At 50.3% G+C, this 18,174-nt stretch overlaps 4 protein-coding genes and 1 long non-coding RNA gene across 11 annotated transcripts in view; 3 read left to right on the forward strand and 2 right to left on the reverse strand.

Moving 5' to 3' along the window:
• sh2b1 (SH2B adaptor protein 1) overlaps positions 1-3,142 on the reverse strand; it is an 11,191-nt gene extending 8,049 nt beyond the window's left edge. Inside the window, exons 1-2 of the mRNA XM_019866516.1 lie at positions 2,881-3,142; positions 226-1,765 (exon numbers count right to left, since the gene is read on the reverse strand). Of these exons, the coding sequence (XP_019722075.1) occupies positions 226-1,535 (1,310 nt within the window). The 5' untranslated portion in view covers positions 1,536-1,765; positions 2,881-3,142. The remainder of the gene's footprint in view (positions 1-225; positions 1,766-2,880) is intronic.
• Positions 3,143-3,801: 659 nt separating this feature from the next.
• On the forward strand, positions 3,802-8,589 carry mfsd11 (major facilitator superfamily domain containing 11). 3 transcript variants are annotated; one of them, XM_019866519.1, is made up of 11 exons: positions 3,802-4,210; positions 4,707-4,860; positions 4,960-5,015; positions 5,102-5,386; positions 5,672-5,730; positions 5,813-5,975; positions 6,478-6,521; positions 6,715-6,780; positions 6,855-7,199; positions 7,388-7,523; positions 8,190-8,589. In XM_019866519.1, exons 2-11 carry the CDS (start codon positions 4,765-4,767, stop codon positions 8,491-8,493), a joined length of 1,554 nt encoding a protein of 517 aa, XP_019722078.1. In that variant the 5' UTR covers positions 3,802-4,210; positions 4,707-4,764; the 3' UTR covers positions 8,494-8,589. The 3 variants fall into 3 exon arrangements, with proteins under 3 accessions (XP_019722078.1, XP_019722077.1, XP_019722079.1); XM_019866518.1 differs by having other exon boundaries at positions 4,735-4,860; XM_019866520.1 differs by having other exon boundaries at positions 3,803-4,210; positions 4,735-4,860; positions 6,855-7,161; positions 8,190-8,445.
• Positions 8,590-8,630: 41 nt separating this feature from the next.
• Positions 8,631-12,003, forward strand: LOC109513826 (uncharacterized). 4 transcript variants are annotated; one of them, XM_019866521.1, is made up of 11 exons: positions 8,631-9,039; positions 9,237-9,317; positions 9,420-9,552; positions 9,633-9,718; positions 9,830-9,994; positions 10,291-10,401; positions 10,556-10,624; positions 10,735-10,850; positions 11,121-11,186; positions 11,382-11,453; positions 11,692-12,003. In XM_019866521.1, the coding sequence occupies exons 1-11, from the start codon at positions 8,830-8,832 to the stop codon at positions 11,822-11,824; spliced, it is 1,242 nt and encodes a 413-aa protein (XP_019722080.1). In that variant the 5' UTR covers positions 8,631-8,829; the 3' UTR covers positions 11,825-12,003. The 4 variants fall into 4 exon arrangements, with proteins under 4 accessions (XP_019722080.1, XP_019722082.1, XP_019722081.1 ...); XM_019866523.1 differs by having other exon boundaries at positions 11,382-11,503; positions 11,692-11,766; XM_019866522.1 differs by lacking the exon at positions 11,121-11,186.
• LOC109513827 (uncharacterized) lies at positions 10,423-11,433 on the reverse strand. Its single transcript, XR_002167865.1, has 2 exons — positions 11,351-11,433; positions 10,423-10,579 (listed from the first exon to the last, which is right to left on the reverse strand). It is a non-coding gene; the product is annotated as an uncharacterized LOC109513827 (long non-coding RNA).
• Positions 12,004-13,323: 1,320 nt separating the features above from the next.
• foxj1a (forkhead box J1a) lies at positions 13,324-17,053 on the forward strand. Of its 2 annotated transcripts, XM_019866307.1 has the most exons (3): positions 13,324-13,495; positions 14,166-14,691; positions 15,330-17,053. In XM_019866307.1, the coding sequence occupies exons 2-3, from the start codon at positions 14,212-14,214 to the stop codon at positions 16,089-16,091; spliced, it is 1,242 nt and encodes a 413-aa protein (XP_019721866.1). In that variant the 5' UTR covers positions 13,324-13,495; positions 14,166-14,211; the 3' UTR covers positions 16,092-17,053. The 2 variants fall into 2 exon arrangements, with proteins under 2 accessions (XP_019721866.1, XP_019721867.1); XM_019866308.1 differs by lacking the exon at positions 13,324-13,495 and having other exon boundaries at positions 14,141-14,691.
• Positions 17,054-18,174: the final 1,121 nt, after the last annotated feature.

The following is an 18,174-nucleotide window of genomic DNA, read 5'->3' on the forward strand; positions in this document are numbered from 1 at the left end:
TTCTCCCCGCCCCCCCCCCCCGCCGCCCGGGGAGCCGCGGCCGCCGTGTTGTTGTTGTCGAGGCCGTGAAGAGGGAGAACAAAGGAAAAGCCCGGGAAGCTGTGACCTCCGCTCAGCTCATCGTTGGATGAACTGACGCTCACTCCGCCTTCTCGAACCAGCCGACCGACCTTCCTGGGCGGCGCGTTGGCAGTGGTGCCGCCGCTAGGTGGCAGCACAGAAGACGCGGTGCTCGGTGTGAGGACAGGGGGCGGAGATCGAGTCAGTCGCAGTTTTTCCAAACGGTGGCTCCACTTGTCCTTCTCGCCGCCTTCGCCGTTGCTCCGCCGGCGGTCCCGGGCGGCGTCGGAAAGCAACAGAGAGGTGGCACTGCTGGACGATGATGGGGGCAGGGACGACGAAGACGAGTGGGGCAGGGACAGGGGCATAGAAAGAGAGACGGGCATGGAGGAGGTGGGCGTTGGAGGCTGGGTGGTAGCATTTCGGGTCGGGGCGGCATCGTGCACGCCCATGTTGTAGCTGTAGCTGGCAGGCAGCGGGCTTGGCCCCGAGTCACTGGAAGAGCTCCGCCACTGCAGGATACCTCGCACGCTCCCACGCACACTGCGCCCCACACTGCGCAGCGAGAAACGCTTTTTCACTTTGTTTTTAGAGACGGAGCCAGGGGCGGTCCCTTTGGAGCCGGGCGGGGGCGTATTAGGCATGCGTGAGGCATCGGAGAAGTCCACCTCGCCGCCGTCCGCTTCCCGCCCCTCCACCTCCTCCCCCATTGACACTGGACCAGGCCAGCTGTCCTCCTCTTCCACGGCAGATGCGTCCCCGTTCCCGCCCATTGCTGCAGTGCCCCTGTCGTCCCGCCTGCCATTGTTGCCTCCCACAGAGGAGCAGCACGATGACGACGAAGACGGAGGCAGGACCTGGCCGCGGGCGTAGGAGTCTTGAAATCTGTCGCCGCTGCGGCCGTCCAGCAGGAGGCACGTGGGTGCCTCTTTGGAGGCCTGCAGAGCCACGTTAGCAGTGGAGCAGGGCGGGACGGCTCCTCCGGACACCGACAAGGGGGACGCGGCCTCTTCTTCCAGAGAGGTGGCGTCCGACTGGGGAGCCCAGCTCACCAGTTCCTCTCTGCCAGAGGTGCCACTGAGTGGCGGTGCCCCCTCCAGTTCGCTCTGGAAGTGGCGGACGAAGCGATCCATGAAGCGGCGGCAGAAGGCGGCGGCTGAGTCAGACGAATAGTGCGGGTTCTCCAAGAGAAACGCCCGGAAGTGGCGCGCAAAGTCGCCGGCCGCCACGCGGGCATGAAGCTCACAGAATTCAGTCCAGCTGAGGCAGGGAGAGGGTGAAGGCGTGGGCGTGTCCGACAGTGAGGACGGGTGGGTCGGGGGCGGCGGGCTCATCAGAGGAGGGAGGGGGGGTGGCCGGGGCGACAGGGGCAGCAGAGAGGGCGATGGCGGGGACGGCGAAGGGGAGGGTGATGGGGGCAAGGGGGAGGAGTTTGTGGCCCGCGGGCTGGGAGGAGTTAAAAGCGAGCCATTCATTCTCCTGCCGACAACGTCCAATCAGATCAGTCCTGACTTGTGAGACCGCACAGATGCAGGAAAGGCTGCATGGGCGTCCGATCGTTTACAGTGAAGTGCCAAGTCCACCGCTCACGGGCCGCGATGCATCATGGGAGCCTATGGTGTGTGGCTACATGATCCCGACGACATCCATGATTCCTGGCAGCGGTCAGGCGGCAATGGCGTGGCCACATGTGGGAGGCCGCATCCTGACGCACAAATACAGAAACACTATCACACACATGAACAACTATGAGCAACTTTTCATCAAAATTTATATTACCATCATATCATTTTATATTGTGTCACTTCCAACACCAATTTCATGAATTTTATCAACTACAAATGCTTCCTATGATATTTTTCTTTCCGTCCTATGTATTTTTGCAAAGTTTTATTTCGGCATCAATTATAAAAATTATGTACAGCAATAATCATCATAGGGCCTTATTTGATGCATTCATATTGTACATTGAATAACTTTACTAAAAGATGGCCTTCAGATTATTTTCTGTTGAGCACTTAAAGTTCATATTGATTGTAGTTTTCAAATTAGGATTTTGGTTATCCCGAAATTTACCTATTGTTTCATGCAATGGCTGCAATGAATTAATTAGAAATCATATTCTTGTCTGTTTCTGTGTTCTATAAGCTTTCCAGTGACAGGAGCCTTTTGAAAGTATGATAACGACGAACAAAGTTCTGATGGTGTTGAACCTCGGATTCAACAACAACAAAAAGGCGCTGCCTAATTCTCGACCCCAACTGACTCAAGACTGCATTCACAAGTGGGGCAGAAGTTGGTGCATTTTCGACGCTCTTAAAGAGTCACTTTCTTACAATGTCACAAATGACACCCTCATGACTTTAAAACATCTGTCTGATCATGTTGTTCCCATGTCAATGGAATTACACAAGCATACTTTAAACACAGGTCGTAAGTAAGCTCTGAATGGCACTTTGTACACATACCTTACATGTAAACAGTAAGTTTTGAATGATAGTTTTAACCATGCAGCTACGTGTAACGATGAGATAAATAACGATGTCCAACTCGCTAGCAAAGCGAGTGCCGCTCATTCAGCTCAACAAAATCCATAAAACAAAACCTCCATCAAACGTGCTATTTGTGACAACAAACGAGCGACGTCGCGTGAGACGTTTGTCCAGGTGTCACATTTGAAGCCAGCGCTTTAAGCACCTCGCCTTTCAAAATGCATTGTAGAGCTAGGCTAGCCGTTGGCTGGACAGCTAGCTGCTAGCAGCCAGCAGCTATCTGGCGGCTATTAATAAACCTGCGAGGAACAGCATCAACCTTAACTACCTGCAAATCACAGCCGCGCTCAGGCGTCCGTCAGCGGGGCCGAGCTCGAACGAGACGAGCGCGGAGGTGCAGGACGCACAGCGACGCGATGGCGTCCCACGGGGAAGCGTCTGCTTCTTGCTCTCCTTGTTTTTGCTCAAGAACAAGATTGCAAGCAGCAGCAGCAACTCGCGACAGACGAGATACTTGCTAGTTGCTAGTCTGCTGAAGCCAGCCTCGACAAAATCTCGCGAGATTCAGCGATAATCAACGTCACACAATTAACGATAGATGAGCGGACAAGCACGCAGAATAAATAAATAAACAAACAGATGAATAGCTTTGCTATCTATCTATCTATCTGGCTCAGCGTTGTATTTTGGATGGTCTGATGGCTCGAAAAATAAATTCTTATTATAACGGCCTTCTGCCTGAGTGTGTCACCCAAAACCATCCGATTTAAAACGTTGATCTATCTATGCCAGTGACGAACATTTCAATGCTCTTCCACTAGATGGCAGAATGTCCAAACAAAATATGTAGTAATATCGTCTGTGTGTGTGTGCGCGTGTGCGTGCGCGTGTATACTTTTGTGGCATTAGGTTTAGTGGTGTTCTGTGATATATTTTTAAAAGTTAAGTCTGTGCCTTGGCTCAATTAAAGACAATAATTTGCTCCATTGGCTGTAAACAGCGCAACCATTGCTGGCACCACCCACCTTGCCACAGCTTCGCCAAACAATCAAACATAGCCCTACATATAGCCGAGCACGGACGAAATGAAAACGTGATGATTTTTAATGTGTTTTAAAAAAGTTAACATCGAAACTACTCGACTTTTAACGGAATATGTCTCATCGTGTGACCATGACCAAAAAAAAAAATAATAATTCACCCGGAAGCGGAAACATAAGGCATGTCTTCACGGTAGTTAAAAAAAAATCAACATGCCAAATGGATGAGCTTGTGTATTGCACATTTACATCTAGTATTTTTTAAGGGTTCTATTGACTCAAAACAACAAACAATATAACATGTTAATAAACAAATTTAACAAAATATCTGATTATATAATTTGATGCTGGCGCCGCTAAACTTGTGACGTTGTGGGTCAGCTGACGTCCTCTCAAACTCACATGATAGCGTATTGTCGGATTCGTCTTCTGCTTGCTTGGCATTGTCAGAGCACAATTTTGGAAAAGCCGGCTGGTTCCGTCATGGTGGATTTCGGGTCCATATGGGAAAGATCGATGGCAAGTGCTAAAAGCTAGCTGGTCAGCTCAGCTTTGTTTAGCCTGGTTTTAGCCTCTTCCAGAGGCGAGCAAGAAGCGACAAGAACTGCCGTCTGCTTTGTAAGTGGACAATAAACATTCATTTTATTATTTTTTTTAACACCTATTTTTACAAAGTAGTTTGCAGTAGTAGAAAGTGCAATTTAGTGGATTGCTTTCAGCCAACTGCCTATTTTCTATATTATTTTGTACTTTTTACCTTGTTTAGTTCCTCCCTTACGAAACATTCCTCTACTATCTATTCCGTACTTTGGCAAAATAGCGTTGTTACCTTTTCAACTTCCGTGGAAGGCGACATAACGAAGTATGATGCAAAAAAAAAAAAAATCGGGGGTTATTATTGAGTACTTCAAAACGTTACAGAACCATCAGCCGTACATAAATTACTGGCTGCATCCACAGAAGATCATCCCTGGCTTTTATGGACTTACTTTTCACTGATCCATTTGCAATATACTTAGTGTATCGGTATAAAAATATTTGGAATGGATATTGAGATGTGACGGAAAAATTTGACAGACACGGGAGGGGGCTGAGTATGTCTCCTTCCCCCCAGACTATCTTGTTGTCACTGTCTTCGTCAGATGTTGTGACATAATCCCACACGCTTCCAAATGGGTCCTGACGGCAAGAAGTTGGTCAACGTCATTGTCCTGGGCGTGGCCTTCATGTTCATCTTCACAGCCTTCCAAACATGCGGCAACATCGAGGTATGTGTGCCGGCCGGTCGTCATGCCACGTCACTCCATCACTGCACGAGTCACTCCAGGCACTTGTCAACGCCGCCCGACCTGTCTTGCTTCTTGCAGCAAACGGTGATCAAAAGCTTGAACAGCACCACCTTCCACGCCAGCGGCTACACCAGGTAAGAGCGCCCACGCACCCCACAAAAATGAAAAAAACATATTCCCCCATGAATGTGAACTATAACCTGTAAAATGTATGGTGCAGCATGGCTGTGATCTACGGCGTGTTCTCGGCATCCAATCTGCTGGCGCCGTCGGTGGTGGCAGTGGCGGGCGCCCAGCTGTCCATGTTCTTCAGCGGGCTGCTGTACAGCGCCTACATCGCCGTCTTTGTCTACCCGTACACGTGGAGCTTCTACACCGCGTCCGTGCTGGTGGGCGCCGGCGCCGCCGTGCTGTGGACGGCGCAGGGGAACGTGCTGGCGCTCAACTCGGACCAGCACACCATCGGCAGGAACAGTGGCGTCTTCTGGGCCCTGCTGCAGTGCAGGTGACGCTCTATTTTGTGAAGGAGTTTCAATTATTTCATGATGAATTTAATCGATGATTCTGATTGTAAAATATTTTTGATTTCCATCCGTCAAATTCACATTGTTATTTTCACAAATAAAATGTTTCGGATTCATTTCCTGCGAAGAATTTGAAGTCAAACAAGGTTTCTAAATGATCAATTGTTGTTGCCTGATTGGATCATTGATAAGTTGTCGATCAATTGTTGCACTTCTGGCGTGTGTGTTTGCTTCTAATGATTGCGCGTGTGTGTGGGTTTTTTTAGCTTACTGTTTGGAAACCTGTTCATCTTCTTCGCCTGGCGTGGACACGAGCACATCTCAGGTAGGAAGTGGCTGGTCGCGCACGTGCGCCTGCACGGGCCGAGGTTCAAGTGTTGACCCCCTCTGTGTGCGTGCGTCGGCAGACAAGGACCGGCAGACGGTATTCATCTCCCTGACGGTCATCAGCCTGGTGGGCTGCTTCCTCTTCTTCCTCATCCGGAAGCCCGACGCGGAAGCGGAAATAGCGCCTGGCGACGAATCGGAGGCCCCGCTGCTGCCCTCCGACTCGGGCGAGAGTGCACTCGGGTACCCGTCAACATAAGCATCAGGAGGGGGAGGAGGAGGTTGACAAAGCGCTTGTATTATCTTTGCGGTTGCCATGGTGACGAGGCACTGCTCATTGACCCTCGAACGACATCCCATGTTGTGCGGTGTGACGCGTCACCATGGCAACGCGGGGTCCTGAGTGTACGGGGAACGCGCTTCCATTCTGCTTCGCTATCGGGAGCAAACCCCGACGCCAAAAGTAACACTTTGGTTGCTTTTGCTGATCTTACTAGTTTAAATCTTAAATATGCCACAACCTTTGACCCCCAAAACTGTTTCATTTCATTTCAAACCCATCTGACGCTATTCGCCTTCAGAATGGTTTTCAGATTTGATTTTCAAGATGGACGGTGAGATGCAAAGAGTTTCCTCTTCTTTCAACGTAAAAAAATGTGCAAATTGGAGAAATGTGTGTTTAGTCTGCATGACTTTTTCTCAACTTTTTATTTATCCCCCCCCCCCCAACTATTTGTGTTGGCAGCTCGCCTCTCTCGCATGTCTGCTCGCAAGCCCTGGACGCTTTTGGTATGTGCGCCCACCTCCAAGCCAACACACACACACACACACACACACATTGAGAGTGGCCGCCCCTTGCTCGATTGTCGTTCACTTTTTTCCAACCAAACTGCATACGGGTGTGTGTGTGTGTGTGTGTGTGTGTGTGTGTGTGTGTGTGTGTGTGTGTGTGTGTGAGACAACGTTACACTCTGCTCCCCAGTGCGGGCATGCAAGATGTTGGTGACCAAGGAGATGTTGCTGCTCAGCCTGTCCATCGCGTACACAGGTGACTCGCGACTTCCCGTCACGTGATGCGCACGCCGTGCGATGGATGACATGATGGCGTGCGTGTGCCGACAGGCGTGGAGCTGACGTTTTACAGCGGCGTGTACGGCACATGCATCGGCGCCATGACGGGCTTGGGAGCGGACGCCAAGAGCTTGATGGGGCTGTCGGGCATCTGCGTGGGCCTGGGCGAGATCCTGGGCGGGGGCGTCTTCGGCGTGCTCAACAAGGGCGGCCGCGGCCGCGTGGGCCGCAATCCCGTGGTGCTGCTCGGCTTGCTGTCGCACTACGTGGCGTTCTACCTCATCTTCATCAACATCGCCGATGACGCCCCCCTGGCGCCTGAAGAGGGAACCGAGCTCACCGCCTTCATTCGGCCCAGGTTGCCCCCGACTCGAAACGCAACACCACATACAAATGGCACGTTAAGAGCTTCAGGAGCAAAGATGTCACGCTATCGCAAGTGCAGCTCGACCAATAGCTCGTCTCCTGAATTTGAACGAGGGTTTTGCCTTTTGTTTGAATTCAGCATCTTCTTTATTCAATTCCTCAACTGGACATCATTGTACGCTTTTTCCCTAATGAAGTGGTGCATGTGTGTGTGTCAGTGTGGGCGTGGCGTTGCTGTGCAGCTTCCTGTTGGGCTTGGGCGACAGCTGCTTCAACACGCAGCTGCTCAGCATCATCGGCTTCACCTTCCGCAACAACAGCGCCCCCGCCTTCGCCATCTTCAAGTTCATACAGGTGGGAATGGCTTTTTGTTTTGGGTTTTGGTTTTTGGAACCTTGCTTCTCAAGCTTGAATCCTCAGACATAGTCATGCAACAATTGATCATTTTGACTGAAGTGTTCCAAATATAATTGTCAGAATTTATGTTTGGGTTAGGAGTGCTGCTTGGAAGAATGTGTGTGTGTGTGTGTGTGTGTGTGTGTGTGTGTGTGTGTGTGTGTGTGTGTGTGTGTGTGTGTGTGTTGTCAGTAGAGAATGAGTGAGTATATTTTGCATGTGCGAATAAATTTTGTTCGTCAGTAAGTGAGTTTCTGTCGTCAGGGAGGATGAAAGTGTGTTTGTTGTGAGACGGTTTGTGAATTGTCAGAATTTATGTTTGGGTTAGGAGTGCTGCTTGGAAGAATGTGTGTGTGTGTGTGTGTGTGTGTGTGTGTGTGTGTGTGTTGTCAGTCATGCAGGTGACTGGACAAGGGACAGTCCTTCAAGGTCACGCAAGAAAAGAGTCATTGAATCAAAGGAAGCCTTTTGGATTGAAGGTGTTCAAAAAAACAAGAGCAGTCCAGTTGCCTTGATTAAACCCTTGCGGACCTTTGCCTCCCCAAAATCTGAGAGGCTTGAAACACCCGACAGGAAGTGACATCACGGTGGCGGTTTTACCTGGCTGTTGTGTTTGCTCCTCAGTCCATCTTGGCGGCGTTGGCCTTCTTCTACAGCAACTTCCTGCTGCTGCACTGGCAGCTCCTCATCATGGTCGTGCTGGGATTCGCCGGCTCGCTCTCCTTCTTTGCCGCTGAGTGGCGGGCGCAGGCAGCCGCGGCAGATGGCATCTGATGAGGACGACGATCCGCTTCACACATTACGATCACCACCAAATCCGCACATTCACTTTAAAGACGCACGGAAGCATGATGGGAAATGCCGGTGGTGGCTGGCTCGAGTTGATTTTATTTTTTTACCTGAAATAAGAAGGGAAAACAGAGACTAAATGTTTACCGTAAAGGTGATTAATTCAAAAGCCGAAATAAAGTTTCGAAGAGCAATACTTTGGTGTACGTTACAATAAATGCCCATAGAGATCCAATTGCATCATCACAGCATTTCATCACCAAGCCACTGAAATGAAGTCATCCCTTCCCACCATCACACCTGAAACAATAATTACAAATGAAAAAGAAAATATGCGGAAGTCGAAGCGCTTACGATAAAGCAGCCGTTTCGAAGTTCTCCCTGTCGTTGCCTAAGCGACGTCGGACGCGAACGCTACCTCCGGGGCAACGCGCGCACACACAGAAGCGGCGGCGTTGACGGTATTGAACGAACGATGCGGCGGGACGACGACGCGACCTTCTCGGACCTGCTGGACTTGAGCTTCGGGGGCCCCCGAGCGGGCGCGCTTGATTTGGTTTACCTGCGACGGCTGTTGCTGGCGCTACTGAGCCGCTTGGGCATCCGGGACGTCAGCGCCGCCGAGCGGGCTCGACAAACGGGACTCCTGGAACGCGTCGGGGCCTGTGAGGACGCACTGGAACAGGTTGGACGCCCGCTTCGGCTCAAGGTTTTTGGTCTTGGTCGCATTGCGTCCGAACGTCTTCTGTTGTCAAGGGAGAAGGCGCGTCTGCTTGTCGTCTCTGTGCGCGCGTGCTCGTGTGCACTGTACGCAGGAATGTTACAAGCTGGCAGGAATGAGCCAAACTAAAAAGCCCAACTTTCTAATTGCGTGCGTGTCAGGCCCTGGGGCTGGCGCGGGACGTCCAGGAGCAGATGTCGGTTATGAAGCAGCGCGCAGAGGAGCTTCACGTCCGCCAGCAAGTCCGTTTTCCCAAACTCCCCACATCACAGTCGGCGTTACCGTGTCTTATGCGGCCAACTAGCGAGCCGTGAAAGGTGACGAGTTCGTCTGTACGTCCCCAGGGTCTCGCGTCCGCCTCGCTGGACGAGCTGAAGGACGAGGGCGCGCTCCTGCGAGCTCGCGTGGATGCGCTCGAGACGGCGAAGGCTGACAAGGAGCAGATGGACGTCCTGCGGCGACTCATCGGGGACACGGGTGGGTCCCCCCGTTCGCCGGGCTTTCCTCACGAGCTCGCGCGGACCTTCCCTCACGTCTCTTGGTGTTTTCGCTTCCAGATCGGCGCGAGGCGTGCAGACTTCTAGACGAGCGCGTCAAACTCCATGAGGACGCCATCGAGCGGCTCACCCAACAATGTCGGCAGGTCAGCAGCCGGCGCTCCTTCGTCTTATGGCTAAAGTAGAAGGCTACACTCATTTATCGCATTATGATGTTCGCCAAGTAAGCCAGGTCTCTCGCAACCTCTGACCTGCAGCTGGACGACCTTCGTGGGGCCTTGGACCGCATGATGTCGTCTCTGACATCTGAACCCTCCGACCTGAGATGTCGCTCCACGGACGACCTCAACGGCAAGTTGAGTCTGCTTCTGGAGCGCAAGATGGCAGAAACCGTGCGATGGCAACGGCATGAAGACGCCCAGGTCAACGAACCAAACGCACCCGATGACGCAGCGCAAACTTGCGACGATTGTTCGCGTGTCTGTATGGTTGTGTCCAAATTCACAGGCTGGTCTTACGTCCGTATGACGTCACTTCCAGCACAGCTTTACAGGATATGGGGTCCGAAAAATGAGGCCTCGGAGGAAGTCAATGTGTGAATTTGGACACAGCCATTGTGTGTGTGTCATGTGAGTGTGCATTTAGGCTTTGGCATCTCGTGTGTGTGCGTGTGCGTGTGCGTGTAAATAAGTGAATGTGTGCATGTGTGCGCTTGCAGCTGACTGGCGGGCCGGTGTCCATCTTGAAACTTCAAAGTGAGTGTGACAAACTTCAAGAGGCCATCAGGCGTCTCCATGACGACAGCAAACACAAACAGGTCCACATCCAGGTAAACAAACACGAAAGTATGTGAACATGTTGAAAACGCTGTATTAACATGCAAAGCCACTAGAAGGGGTGATGATGCTGTTGTAGCAGCTGTCAAACTACAAAAAGTGTAGAACATAACATTATAAACGAGACAAAATGTGTGGTTTCCATAGCAACTGGTGAGGACCTCTGAGGATCTGCAAGAGAACAAAGTAGACAAACGCTTGCTTCACGTCGAAGTTGTAAGATTTTTGTGTTTTGTGTTGGAACACATCAAAACATCCCATATGATAATGATACATGGTGTGTGTTTGTGTTTGTGTGTGTGTGTGTGTGTGTACGTGTGTCACAGAAGAAGCAGCTCGACGAAGCTCAGTTGAAAAACTTCCATAGAAGCCGTGAAAGGCTGCGCAGTCCTGAAGATTTCGAGCATGATGGCGAAGACGCCACTGCCGCTGGGATCAGGAAGTAAGTTAACACCTTGTCCACTATCGACGAACCGAGTCATTCCTGACTACCGCAATAGGATTTTTGGGGAACTACCGAGCTCCACCATGTGAAGTAGTTAGTCATGAGTCATTTTGGTTGATTAGGAATTCCCTAAATTATGAATGAATAAACACTGAGTGTTCAGGGAGCAGTTGGGGATGAGTGAGTGATTCTGTGTTTATAACATTATAACATCATTTCCTGTTGGTGTGTGTGTCTGTGTGTGTCTGTGTGTGTGCGTGCGCGCAGACAACTGCTTGAAACACATCATTGTCTGTCATGTGACCGTCATGTCATTCGACATCTTAACGCAGCGTGAGTCTTTCTGAAAACACACACACGCACACACACGCGCACACACACACACACACACACACACACACACACACACACACACACACACACACACACACACACACACACACGCAAATTTGAATGGAGGGACAGGCCTAATATATATGTAAAGTATACGAACACACCTGCTGTCAATCATCTTTTGTGTGTGCACAGTAAAAGTTTGTTGGGGGCGTGGCCTAGCGGCAGGGGAGGTGGCAGGCCTTTGACGGACTTGACTCACTTCAGGTGAGCGCCTCCTTGTGGAAAAGTTGGAGAAGGAAGTCATGCTTGACCAGGTGAAATGTTCCCCTCGTGCATGACACACGACCCCAATGGTGTCAGATGGGAAGAGAGATTTCGGGAAGCGAATGGACTCACCTCGCACTGCCCCTCCCACTCGCACTGCCCCTCCCACTTGCACGGCCACCGTGTCGTTTGTCATTCTTTTCTGCAACAAGTTCCAAACGTGGGCTGTCGCGCGCAGGTACCCTCGGGTGTCCCGCAGCTGCGGCGGCATACGCACGGTGACCTACACCCCCCAGCGGCGCCTCAACGGGGCAGGACCCCGCGGCCAGACTCCTCCCGCCGGACCGGTGCAACCGCCGCCGCACACCTGACACACGTACACGAAAACAAAACAAGAAAAACTCAACGCAAAATTTAAAGCTGTATGTGTGTCTAATCCATCCATATTAATGAAGCAATTCTATGAATGCAACAGATTTGCTTTTTGTTTGAAAATCATACTTGCTTCCAGAAGTTACTACTTGGCCGAAATAAACTTGTTGAGAAAAGACATGGCTGAAATAAACTTTTAAAAAGAAGAAAACACCTGAACTAGTTTTCATTTGGCTGGCTCTGATTCTTTGAAGTGGTCAACTTTCTGTTGCTGTGACTCACTCAGGACAGATGAGCTGAGTGTCGGGAATCATTTCAGAGCGTGGCGCACACACACACACACACACACACACACGCTTACTTGTGTGAAAGCAGTATTGTCAGAATCAAACAGCTGGTGTGAGGTATAAAAAGGTCAAGGCATTTGGAAGAGATTTCCTGCGGAATCTGCTGTGCTTTGCATCCATCATTCAAGTTGAACTTCCGTAGCCCCTCCCTCCCCCTCCCCTCATTTTGCCAGGTACTTACTTGCGCAATGTGCTTACACCGCACCGCAGACGTAGTAATTCAAAAAAAATATTTTAATTGAGGCCAAATGCTAAAATAAGAATTATGGTGCATGCACAATTCAATACTTTGTGGTCTTATGGGAAAAAAATGTTACGTTTTTAATATTTTGTCTTGCGTCAAAAATGATTCCTCCACATTGACAGTACCAGGCGTCCATACGAAAGACAAATTAGTGTGTTTTAAAATTAATTCTCCAACGAAAAATCTTTCAAAAATTGTGCGGTAGCGCCCTCTACTGTTCAGTATAGATCATTATCGCTGCAAATTGGTCCATCATTTCGTCCATCCATTTCTACAGTAATTCGCTTATCCTCACCAGGGTCACGTGGGGGGGGGCAGTAGGTGCCGGAATCAAACCTTGCTGCACCTCTGTACTGTGAGGCGGACATGCTAACCAGTCACCCACCGTGCCGCCCGCTACAAATTAGTGTACAATATAAAAAAAAGTAACATTTGCTTTTTTTGAGTTCATGACAACATAGCACAAGCTATAAAGTGACGTCAAATACGTCATTTTAAACTATCATTGAAGTCATCAGACGATTTTATTTGGCTGCCAAAATACAGAATGCGCTTTTCCAAACAAGACTTTCATCTACTTTTAGGAATTTTGTTCGTCCAATACAACTATCAAGTGGAATTCATCGGGTGGGGGTTGAAGGTTACGACGTATGAGGGAATGTACGATGGAGAGACAATCAAAAACCTTCAACTTGGAACAAACTGACCTGCCCCCCCCCCCACACACACACACACAAAGAAAGCGAAAGTCGTAAAAGAGTGATGGACGGAGGGATAGAGAATTCTCCAGTCTTGTAGTGTGGAAGCGTGCCGTTAGTTGGAAGCGTTGGTGCATCTCCATGGCAACGGGCGGGCCAATGGGCGCGCGGGAGATTGTTTACAAGGGGGCGCGGCCGCCGTTGCTCGGGTTACGTGTTCAGGTATTAAAGAGGCGCCGCGGGCTGCACGTCGTCTTCGTTTCCTTGCGTGGCTCTTTGGTGGCCCTCGCGCGCTCACGCACGTACACGCACGTACACGCAGTCACACGCAGGAGGGAGGCGCGCGCGCAATTCACACCGAGGAGAGACGCTTGACTGCAGGTATGCTCACATCTTTGCTCTTTTGATTTCGTTTCAATATTCGATGCTGTTTCACGGTTGCGGCGACTCGACGTCAAAAAGCGCAAATGTTTGTCACGTTAGGGGATTTCATCATTGAAACATGTGAACATAATTTGAAAATGTCTTGAAAAAAAATTGCGCGTGACACTTTGCGCGCAGGTGTGAAGAGAAACTGACTGTTTTCAAATGAGTCCTCACGCTCTCATTCACACGCTCTCACACTTCCTCCGTCTCTTACTTCAGTGCGTCCATTCTCATGTTCTCACTTCACCACTCTCTGCGTTGTCCTCAACTGACACGTGACCTCTTGCGGTCCCGTTCTCATTTTCTCACTTAAATGTGCTGGGGCGACTTAACTCATTCGCTCACCGTCCTGATTCCGTCAGTTTAAATGACTATTCACTCACTCACTGAATCACTCCACTGTGTTGACTCATTTATCAACTCACTCATTAATTTACTCACTCGCTCATTCACACACTTATTTCTGTGTTCACTCGCTCGCGCGCTCCCTCAGCCACTCACTTCATTGTGTTGACTCATTCATTAACACATCAGTTCATTCACGCATTCATTTTAGCTCACTCACTCACTCACTGCATTTCGTCATTCATTCACTCATTCACTTGAGTGCATCATACGTTTGCAGTCGTGTTGAGGAAGGCAAAGGCGAGGAGGCAATCATCACAGCGTTGATGAGCATGGAGTCCTGCTACCAGGGGGGCCCCGAGGAGTGCGAGGGTCTGGAGGAGGTTCTGGTGGCAGCTGCGGCGCAAGCAGAGGCAGCGGGCGCGGTGGAGGCGGGCGGGGCGGCGGAAGGCGTGGCCGGCGTGTCCTGGGGCGGCGCAGCCTCTCTGGACGATAGCCTGACCAGCCTGCAGTGGCTGCAGGACTTCTCCATCACCGGGGGCGGCGTCCCAACGCTCACGCCGGGGAAACCCACAGCGGCCGCCTACAGCCGGCTGTTGCAGCTGCCCGCCATCGTGGCGCGTGGCCACTGCCCGGACGAGGTGGACTACAAGACGGACGCGGGCGTCAAGCCGCCTTACTCATACGCGCACCTCATCTGCATGGCCATGAAGCACAGCAAGCATAACAAGATGACGCTCGCCGGCATTTACAAGTGGATAACCGACAACTTCTGCTACTTCAAGCACGCCGAGCCCACATGGCAGGTAGGTAACACACACGCACACACACACATCTTTATTCTCCAGCTAGAGTGAGTACAAGTATATAGGAGTGATTTTGAGGGATTTGTCTCTTTTCAACCCAAATTTTAATTTGCCACATAAATGATTGATGAAGCCGTTAGTTTGTTTTTGTAGCGCCCCCAAGGGGCAGATAATATTTAACAAAGGTCAGCAGCTCCATTTAGGCTCGGGAGGGAGGAGGGGGAGTCACGGGGGGAGGTTAGCGCCATGAATAGTGATGGCGTCGTTCATACTTCCGCCTTTATTGCACGAGCGCGGTTTGGCTAGTGCCAGAAATGTTATGATTTTGCATAGTGTACCAAGATAGTTCCTAAAATGTCCATTAGAAATCTCTTTATAGTGATTTGGCAGTTACGAATCAGTGTTGACTCACTCCCGTCCCGAAAATCACTCCAACTTTACTTCATCAGGGTTTCTATGTTTTTGTGCTCAAGCGAAAGCCACATGTAGCATCATCTTGTTATTGTGCCATCTTGTGGCATCTCGGTGCCAAAGAACTACATTGGAGTGAGTTGAAGTGCTTCACCGAGTCCCATTTGTCGCCTTGTTTGTAGCGGCGAACCTAAACTAAGCTCTGCGTCATCCGCGTGCCGTTGCAGAACTCGATCCGCCACAATCTATCGCTCAACAAGTGCTTCATCAAAGTTCCCCGTCAGAAGGACGAACCGGGCAAGGGCGGCTTCTGGAAGATCGACCCGCAGTATGCCGAGCGCCTCCTGAGCGGCGCCTACAAGAAGCGCCGCATGCCACCCGTCAGGATCAACCCGGCGCTGCAGAGCCGGCTGGGGCTTGTCACGCAGCCGCCTAAGAGTCCTGCTGGCACCCTGCGCGCTGATGCCCGTTCCCAGCGGCTCCTGCGGGAGTTTGAGGAGGCCACGGAGCAGACTTGGGACGCCTGCCTGGCCCAAGGAACCATGTTGGGATCTTGGCCGGCATCCCGAGGTGGTGCCAAGAGGAAGTTGGGCCGCAGGAACGGCGGAGGCAAGACCATCCGCCGCCCCAGCTCCCCGCTCCTCGCCGCAGATGAGCAGAAAGAGAGCGGCCCCCTAAAGGGCGACTTTGACTGGGACGCCCTGCTGGATTCGGCGCTCAGCGGCGAGCTCAGCCTGGACGCCGGCGACACCCTGGGCCCCATCATTCAGGAGGACGAGCTAAGCGTGCAGGCCAGCGCCCCCACGGGGGATGCGGACACACTGGCCGAGTCCCAAAAGTCCTTCCTGGGTCTGGGTTTCCTGGAGAGCCCCTGGCCGGAGGAAGACGTGGGGTCGGAGGTCGAACGCAGCGACTTCCTGTGCGGCTCCGGCGTCAACCTGGAGCAACTGTTTGACCTTGGGGAACCCCCTACCGACTCCTTGCTCTGAGGTCACCCTCCACCCTGAACTTTTGATACTCATGGGACTTCCTGTTTACATCACGTATGAGGGATGACATTTCAACATCCATTTTCTGCACCCTGATCTTCGATAAATAAGCTGGAACACAAATCCACGGAACCACGCATCCATCCATCCATACATACATGCATACATTCAACAACCATCCAAACGAGCTATCGTCCAAAAATCCATCCACCCAACATTCCATCATCCATCATCCACCCATCCATCAAATGTCCAACCAGCAATGGATGGGTTGTTGGATACATAGATGAATAGATACAAAAATCTATTTATTCAAACAACAATCCCTCCAACTAAACATCCAACAACCCAACTCTCCATCCATCCGTTCATCCATTTCAGGATGACTAAAGGCAGAGTACACCCCAAACTGGTTGCCAGGCAATCGCAGGGTACATCTGGACAAACGCACGTTCCCACCGATAAACAAGTTCTTGATCTTCAATGAAGCTAACATGCTAACGGGAGAAAGCCGAAGTTCCAGCGCTCAGATTCCAACCCTGAACCTCAAAACTCTTGAGGCAGACGCCTTAACCCACTCGACATTTGTTCACGGGTGTGACCGAGATCAACTTCAAAAATCACATTGAAATCATAGCATCGAACTTCCTGTTTTGGCTCCGCCTCCTCAGGCTCGACTTCCAGTCGCAATGGACAAATATCCCTTTGTCATTTGTTAGCGTTTGCCAAATAATGCCTCTGTCAACTTTGTGAACTTCGAAAGACAAGATCAGTCCAAGTGATGACCTGTGGTCAGAAGATTGTCACGTGACCTGTGAACACCGGCATGAGGAAAAGAAAGGACAGAAGTCATATGACTTATATTCACGTTCGTTCCTGTGACATCACGATGACATCACATCTCAAGATTCATTGGCTCTTCTCTTTTTTTATGCAATTTTTTTCCAAACAATAAAAATGGCATTTACTGCAGTTTGTTGCCTCGGCCACACACACGCACACAAATGGAGACATTCACATTACACTAACACACGCGTACACGTTGGCACACAAGCACTGCAGCTTGTTGTGCTTGTGGTGCTGATGGTGGGCCACGGGGGGTCTTTGTCTTGCATATCTTTTGTGTGTTACAAGCGTCCATATATCAGCAGCTGAGACCCCACGGATGGGGCGCGCCCCCCCAGCCGGGTTGTGTGCTCCCTCATTGAGGTTGCAGTGTCATGTGACACATGACGGACACCCAACACGCCACATTGGGCATCGTTCCCTGTTCCCTAATCATGAGATGGGGATTTCACTGGACACCATTGACTTAGATAGGGACAAAAATGGAGAGATAGTTACGAGACCTGTCGTCATGATTTGGGAATTGGGAATAAGAGAATGATTCCGAACACACATCCTTCTCTACTTCTTAATCACTATGTTGGGATTTTAGCAAAATATGTTGTTGAAGGGTAGGGCTGAAACAATTCAATGAGAACTTTATAATTGACAAATAGGAATTTTTATATCGTCGAGGATAAAGTTGACTATAACTTGACTTGTTTGGTATATTTAGTAGACTTTATCGAAACTATCTTGGTCCACTTCAAAGGGCAGATTGTTCCTAGACCTGTCGTTATGATTTGGGAATTGGGAATAAGAGAATGATTCCGAACACACATCCTTCACTTCTTAATCACTATGTTGGGATTTTAGCTAAATATGTTGTTGACTTTAGGGCTGAAACAATTCAATGAGAACTTTATAATTGATAAATAGGAATTTTTATATCGTCGACGATAAAGTTGACGATAAAGAAGTCAGCAGGATGCACAAATGGGTGGAATTTTTGTAATTATTTTTCTAACAGCATAAATGACCTGACGGGGAATTTATGTCACACACCCCAACTCCTGTCCTTGATGAGTTGTTGGAGGTCTGCAAAAAAATTGTACGACCATGAACTGGTCCCGAGTGGGAAAAAAAAAGGTTGGGGGTCGCCACTGCCCGAGAGCTGGGACGATTAATTCAATAGTCCCTAAACACTTGCTTGGTATATTTAGTGGACTTTATCGAAACTATCTTGGTCCACTTCAAA

This window comes from Hippocampus comes, unplaced genomic scaffold (assembly GCF_001891065.2).
Source record: "Hippocampus comes isolate QL1 unplaced genomic scaffold, H_comes_QL1_v1.1 scaffold99, whole genome shotgun sequence".
NCBI classification, from domain to species: domain Eukaryota; kingdom Metazoa; phylum Chordata; class Actinopteri; order Syngnathiformes; family Syngnathidae; genus Hippocampus; species Hippocampus comes.

Coding starts and splice junctions, on each gene's coding strand:
- mfsd11 (XM_019866519.1), top strand. CDS start 4,765: ATGGGTCCTGACGGCAAGAAGTTGGTCAACGTCATTGTCCTGGGCGTG. Junction 4,861..4,959: donor AAACATGCGGCAACATCGAG/GTATGTGTGCCG, acceptor TGCTTCTTGCAG/CAAACGGTGATCAAAAGCTT. Junction 5,731..5,812: donor TGGACACGAGCACATCTCAG/GTAGGAAGTGGC, acceptor GTGCGTCGGCAG/ACAAGGACCGGCAGACGGTA.
- LOC109513826 (XM_019866521.1), top strand. CDS start 8,830: ATGCGGCGGGACGACGACGCGACCTTCTCGGACCTGCTGGACTTGAGC. Junction 9,719..9,829: donor TCACCCAACAATGTCGGCAG/GTCAGCAGCCGG, acceptor TCTGACCTGCAG/CTGGACGACCTTCGTGGGGC. Junction 10,851..11,120: donor ACTGCCGCTGGGATCAGGAA/GTAAGTTAACAC, acceptor GCGTGCGCGCAG/ACAACTGCTTGAAACACATC.
- foxj1a (XM_019866307.1), top strand. CDS start 14,212: ATGAGCATGGAGTCCTGCTACCAGGGGGGCCCCGAGGAGTGCGAGGGT. Junction 14,692..15,329: donor ACGCCGAGCCCACATGGCAG/GTAGGTAACACA, acceptor GTGCCGTTGCAG/AACTCGATCCGCCACAATCT.